This window comes from Pogona vitticeps, chromosome 1 (assembly GCF_051106095.1).
Source record: "Pogona vitticeps strain Pit_001003342236 chromosome 1, PviZW2.1, whole genome shotgun sequence".
Taxonomy (NCBI): Eukaryota; Metazoa; Chordata; class Lepidosauria; order Squamata; family Agamidae; genus Pogona; species Pogona vitticeps.
This window is the reverse complement of record NC_135783.1, coordinates 300,631,673-300,638,751: the sequence shown is the minus strand read 5'-3', so window position 1 is coordinate 300,638,751 and position 7,079 is coordinate 300,631,673. Positions and strand designations below refer to the sequence as shown.

At 40.3% G+C, this 7,079-nt stretch overlaps 1 protein-coding gene across 1 annotated transcript in view; it reads right to left on the bottom strand.

Annotated features, from left to right (window-relative positions):
- Nucleotides 1–1,734: 1,734 nt before the first annotated feature.
- Nucleotides 1,735–7,079, bottom strand: part of LOC110079010 (cytosolic phospholipase A2 epsilon) — a 44,983-nt gene continuing 39,638 nt past the window's right edge. Inside the window, exons 19-21 of the mRNA XM_020793734.3 lie at nt 6,121–6,287; nt 4,169–4,355; nt 1,735–3,138 (exon numbers count right to left, since the gene is read on the bottom strand). Coding sequence (XP_020649393.3) covers nt 2,915–3,138; nt 4,169–4,355; nt 6,121–6,287 — 578 coding nt within the window. The 3' untranslated portion in view covers nt 1,735–2,914. The remainder of the gene's footprint in view (nt 3,139–4,168; nt 4,356–6,120; nt 6,288–7,079) is intronic.

Sequence of the window (7,079 nt, the reverse complement as noted above, 5' to 3'; positions counted from 1 at the left end):
CACTTCACTGCCTGTGCAGAGAGGACTCATACCAGATGCTGAGCTTATCTACTGCTGTACTGCTGCGTAACAAGATGGAGGGAAGCGGAGGATGGGGTAGTAAGGCGGGAGGAGGAAGGTGGGTACATAGAATATGCAGAAGGAGGAGGATGGGAGCATCCTGGAAGTGGAAATGCAGTGTACTTAACCTGGGTCATCGGACCACCCACAGAGGCTGCAGGCACCCGTAAATGAGCAGGGGAGACTGGAAAACACCCACACTGCAGGGGAGAACATGTAATTTTGACACTGGCTCAAGTATAAGCCTTGGGGGTGCTTTTTCAGCAAAAAAAATTGTGCTGAAAAGCTAGGCGTATACTCGAGTATATACAGTAGTCTTCAAATTCAATGTTGAAATGGCATTTGATGCTAAAAGTAAGAGAGGTCCTGGTCAAGGAAATCGAAGCATTGCTGTTGGAACTGCAGTAGTAAATATGGTTGTGCAATTCTTAAGGATTGCTGTAACTGAAAACAGTTCTAACAACTTCTCCCCATGACATCCATGCTATATGCCATGTTGTGCTTTTTAGAAAGTGTTATAAACTCACCACAAAAAAGCAGGTGGTACACAAACATAGCCATACTTAGAGGAAGTAACTGGACAGCTCAATAAGTTGGATACCTGGCTGCAGAGCAATTTATATGTTCCCAATGCACCTCTTGAGAGAAGACCCAACCTGTGTGGCCTTGGGCAAGCTACACAGTCCTACAGTGCTGCCAGGAGGAGGGGTGGGTAAACCAGTTCTGAGTACTTTGTACCTAGAACCCATGGAAAGGGTCATCGTACGTCAGAATGAACTTGACAACAGATAATTAATTAGAGTGGGTTAGATCGAATCCACATGACAGAGTGAGCTCCCGTCGCTTGTCCCAGCTATTGCCAACCTAGCAGTTCAAAAGCATCCAAATGCAAGTAGATAAATTGGTACCACCTCAGTGGGAAGGTAACGGCATTCTGTGTCTAGTCACTCTGGTCATGTGAACATGGAAATTGTCTTTGGACGAACGCTGGCTCTACGGCTTGGAAACTGGGATGTGCACCACCCCCTAGAGTCAGACACGACTGGACTAAATGTCAAGGGGAACCTATACCTTATAGAAAAGCACTGTATCTTACATTGGTCCCACAAACATCTAAGTACTATTATTTTCATTAGTCTCATGGATAGTCTAACACTTTAGCTCTAATACCTAGATCTTAGAATACTTGAATACTGTACCTAGAATTATGAAAATTATGAAATTGATTGTTTACATCTCACCATTCTCCCAGAAAAAGGGATATAATGTGTTTTATGACTTCTGTAGATTTGGGATGCACCCATGAGCTTAGCCATTTGGTTTATTCTTCTTCTTATAATACAAATTATTGCCAAAATAACAGGAAACTTAGGCTACTTAGATTTGTTCTGTACCACAGTCCAGCTAGTAGCATTCCCAGTTTTTTTTTTAAAATAATGCTATGCACATCTTACAGACATGTAGGTAAGATGAGCAGGAAGACAAAACTATAATTTCATCGGACACTGTGGGGCTACTCATATACACTTGGACTGTATTGGGCCTTATGTGTGTGGCAACAGCGGAGGAAGTTTGTCCCAGGGCCTTATTATATCAAGAGTAACTTTCTAGATTATTCACATAAACACATGCTTACAAGCCAAAAGTGAGGAAGGCCAAATATGAAAGCAGTGGATGGGAGTTAAACATGGTTGGGTCTAAGCACTGTGTTATACTGAGTCTGTATTTCCTGTATCTGTCCACACTCCTCTCTTTTTCCTCCACCAAGGCAATGTGCTCCACAAATCTCTTCCTGTACCTTGCAAAAGACCTTCAGCTTCAGGAGCCTCTGAAAACTATCTCTGTCCTCTCCTGCCCATGACCTTGGCTCTTTCACATAAAGGCCAGTACAAAATTAGCTTTGGAAAACGGAGGTATCTGGAGTGCCAGGAATGATAACGTAGCTCTTCTAAGGTGTCATCAGTTTTGCCAGTGATTGCCATGTACTCACAATGGTTACCAAAAGAGCAAGAGAGTACAACTGACCATATATAGTGGTACCTCGACTTATGAACTTCTCAACTTGCAAACGATTCGAGTTATGAACTGCTCCGTTCGCAAAAAGTTGCTTCAACTTGTGAACAGAGTCTCCACATACAAACCAAAAAAGAGAAAAAAAAACTTTCCTGCCTTTTTTTTTTTGAACTAATTTCATCTTAGGTCAAAAGAAGAAGAAAAAATAAAAAAAAAATATCCCCCTAGTGGTAGAGTATGGATTAACCAGTTTTGCATTAGTTCCTATGGGAACTAATGCCTCTACCTACGAACAGCACCTCAACGTAGGAATGAAAAACAGCAGGTATGGATTAAACGGTTTTCAATGCATTCCTATGGAAAAGTTTGCCTCAACTTTTGAACTTTTCGACGTACGACCGCCGTTCCAATATGGATTAAGTTCCTAAGTCGAGGTACCACTGTATTACAATTGTGAAGAGTTTTTGAGTACTTCCAGGTGCATGTGCCTGTGTGAGAAATTATTTCCCCTGTATTAATGATGCTTGAATAGTTCTTCTAAAAAAAGAGGCAACACATGCTCTTAGTGTTTTCCATTTTTTGCCAATTTAATATTAAATACATCCCTAAATAGACACTGGCAGCTTACAGTGAATTCTGCCCCTCCAGGTAAGTCCTCCTGACCTCCCAATAAAATCCAGAACAGTTCCCCTACTGAAACACGGAACGTCTACTAGTGAAGAGATGAAACTGATACCAGTGAGCCGTTCACTTCTCCGTCTCCTTCCTGTCCCACGTTCTGAGCACATTCAAAAAAAAACAACCTCCCCTAGTCAACATGTTTTGGCACACAGAAAGGGAATTATTTCTTGGAGCAGTGCTGCTGTTGTCTTTTCCGCACCACGGCTTCATGCAAAGCTTGCAAAAGCATGTCCTTGTTGTTTAAGATGTTATATTCACTCAAGTTCACTAGCTTATCGAAATTCTCCTCAGTGTATTGGAGGCAGAAAGTAGAGTAGGGGGTCCGCCAACTGGAAACGTCAACCTTTCCTGCCTCCATGTCAGCATCAGTACAGCGTTGCTCACCTAAGATTAAAAAAAGCAGGTTGTTGCTTTTGCCCTAGTTCAGAAAAAATATAGAGAGACATTCTGTTCTAAACCAAAGATTCCTGGCACAGTTTATTCTGGGTCTTGAGTTTTCTTTAAACCATGCTAACCTGTTTTTTTTTAAATACAATACTACAATAAACTCATTTGATCTTACAGCTATCATCAGAATTCCATTTTCTTCTCTGACTTTTTACTGAAGTACCTGAGACGCGACTTACAGTAGGTTGTAACTATGCAGTGAGGACTCATTTAGAAGCTCGCTGTGGGCCTTATATCAGCAGGCAAAGACCCTTCTAGTCAGGCTGGCCTTTGACATGTATGAGGGCTGTTGCTGAAACAGGCTTTAATTGGTTGGATAGCAGGCCTTTCTTTTTTGTTAGTGCACTCTGAGTTTTTAATCTCATTTTATGTGTTTAATGCATTTGATTCTTACCTCTAGCAGTCCTCTTAAGAGGGCAAGCAGAAAGATTTATAAATCTAATAAACAAAACAAAACTGGAAAAAAAATCCTAGTACTGTGGTTCATTTGTTGCTGTCACTTTTTTCAAAGTGTTCGGAACACTTGTCCAATCAATAGAAGATATTCTACTCCACCGTAAGCTAGAGAAGTAAATATAACCTGCAGACACAGATATTCCCCTTGGAAAACCAACTTTTCCTAATCAAGGGTTTTACTAACCTAGAACCAGCACTCAGTCAAATGAGAACTTGTCAAATGGGCAATAAATATGTAGTGCAGAACTGTGGTGGGAATACTGTGTGTGGAAGAATACTCATGTCAACCATTCCATACCCTGGAAGAGGTTCATTGCATGATGTTGGATGACTAGCTAGCTGCACAAGCTATTTCTCTACCAGTGCATGACTGGTTATATTTTGCAGCCCTGCTAAATTGGGGAACCAGTTACGCAGTTCCACCCCCACACCACAGTTTCTTCTAACAGGATTCTGGCTGTAGTCTGCAGGCAAGCTGTGTCCACTTGCTTGGCTCCCGTCAATCACTCACCTGGTGCTTTGTAAAAACGGAAAGTATCATTCACTAGTGGAAAGAAAACCAGGATTGGGCAGCCAGGGACGTCAGCCCGACTGAAGTAATAGCATTCCTTCAGGTGTTTCTTGTCTTCTTCACTTAGGACAACTTCTGGGAATGGGATTCCTTGTGCTTTGTAGTACTGGCAAGCCTGTTCTAGAGGCTAGATTCAAATGGAAGTTGAAATAAGAGATAGTTGAGAAGTGAAAGCAAGCAAACTGTTGTGAAGCCCGACAAATAATATTGCAAAGCCTTAGAATTCCAATCAGGCAGAACTACACAATCTATTTGAACACAAAGGCTGAGAGTCTTACACATGAAACAAAATTAAATGCACCACTTTGACAATGAGGAACAAAATAATTGCACCATGTACCTCTTAAAGCACGTTTTTTAGAATTAAGCACAAATGGGGGGGGGGCAGAGGAAGAGAGGTCCAGATTATATTATAAACATGCACTTCAGAATTCCTAACTCGACACTTAAATGCAAACATTATATGAATTGGTTGTTGTGGGTTTTTCAAGCTCTTTGGCCATGTTCTGAAGGTTGTTCTTCCTAATGTTCTTCCTTCAGAGGACAGTGCTACTCCTGTCCTCTGAAGATGCCGGCCACAGAAACTGGTGAAATGTTATGAAGAACAACCTTCAGAACACGGCCAAAGAGCTTGAAAAACTCACAACAACCATTAGATCCCGGCCGTGAAAGCCTTCACGAATTATATGAATTGCCATGATCAGATTTGAGATTTGACTCTAACCATGTAGATGTTTTATCTGTCATAATTTTTATCCTGATTGAGCTTTCCTGCACCTATTGCTTCAAACAAAAGAAATATATTCTTACTTTGTCTCCAGTACCAGATTGCCAAAGGTTGCTCTGAACCCATGTTTCTGAAACAGTCACCCATACCACATGTTAAGCCCCTTTGGAAATTGAATGACATGTTAATGTTGCATAAGAACCTGCTATTTAACAAAACCAGAAGCAGTGCTTGGAAATGCTACTCTTCTTTTTTTTTACTTCAGCTCCTAAAATCTGCTAGTCAGAATGTCTATGATAACTTTATCAGAGCCTTGTAAGTTTCCTGAAGTAGCCCTTTGGTTCTTGGCTATTATTTTTAATATAAAATAAAATACGAGCCCAGTAACTAACTGGAAATTTTCTACACTATGTTTGTTATCACACTATTAGAATTTGGTAAATTGGAGTTTAGCTGCTAAACTTAGGACAGATTATACTTTATAGCACTTGTTTATTTCTTCTTATGGCATTATCGCTCCAGGCTTGCAAATATTTCATAGCCACATTGCTGTAGACATCAGACATGAAAACAAAGATGTGCTGGACATCAGATCTGCTATCTAGCTGACCAATTAGAAAAGAAAAGCAAGTTTATTTTCATATGTGGACTGGGATAAGTTCATGTTAGAATAAACAAACAATCTTTCCGTTTTCAAAATCATTGTCTCATTAGCTCTTGCAAAACAATTTGGACCACAGAAACATGTCAGATAAATTATCAGAGAAGTTGGCCAACTTGTTCCTTATCGGAAGACAAATATATTAATGTTTATCTTGCTGGTTTGTTTTCATCTTCCAAATAGGATCACTCTTTGTGGAAAGCTTGTGTCAGCATTTTGTTCAGTGAATACAGACATAACCTACAGAATTAATATTCATTCCCTGTGTAACTAAAGGTCATCATGGTGGATTAAGTGTTTTTGAACTTTATAGAGCTTTCAATATTGATGAAGACAAATGAACAGAAGAGTGGCCTTTGAACACAATTCACTCAACGCCATTTCAATGCAAGCAAAATTCAGTTTTACTGTTCCTGGGGAAATACTGCTTATCTTCTGTAATCTAATGTATAAATCTCTCTTGCAGGAGGAAAATGTGCCAGCAAGCACTACAAAGTCTATTACCAGTGTCTGTGAGCCTGAACTGTAACTGAAATGGATAATGACATCTACTTTCCTCTCTGGCCTTAAAAGTGGTGGGCAACTTGTATTGATGAAAAATCCAGCATCCACCATTCCCAAGTAGTCTTCATGCTCTGTCAGCTGGTTGGGACATTGGTCCAAGACAGTAGCTGTAAAAAGAATACATTTCTGTTACCAGCAAACAGTAAGCCTTCCTCAGATTTTTAAACACCCATTGAATTAAAAAATAATCCACTCTTTCTGCATTCTGACTGCAGTTCCAAACCATGTCCTTGAGAGTAATTTGCACTGAATTATGAGACCTACAATATATAAGAGCATGTGTTTTGCTTTCCCAAGAAAGTAAGCCGATTCATTCACAATTCCTTAGGCTTCTCTGAACTAGCCTTCTAGGATATGATGTAGGACTTCAGTTCACATGATGTGAACTGGAAGTAGGTTCCAGGGAAATCAGTAGGAATTATTTATGATCAAACATGCTTAGCATTTGGCTGTCGTATGAATGTATAGGTCCAGTGTCCACTCTTTTTAGAGGAAGGCAGAGCGTGGCCTTGAAAACCACTTTTAAGTCCAAATAGATTGAGAACTGTTAAACCACATGACGCTTGAGGATACTTTAGATTTGTTCTGCCTGCTTTTTCAGAACTGTGTACTTTCATGACCAATGGGTCCTTTCCCCACCTAGAATGCAGCCTTAAAGGCCCTTTAATGCCATATGTCTCAATAGATTAGTACTTCCAGTGGCAGCGCTCTACCACAGTTGCAACTGGAGGATGTATCTTCCATTGTTAGAAGTCAGTGGGAATATGAGATGCCTTTCTCCCTATATTTTTGAAGCTCAGCCACCCCTAAACAGGCATCATGGTAGTTATGATACCTATCTATATAAATCTCCATGGTTGTTGTTTCTTCCCCCTTATAACATGACAGATACTGAATTA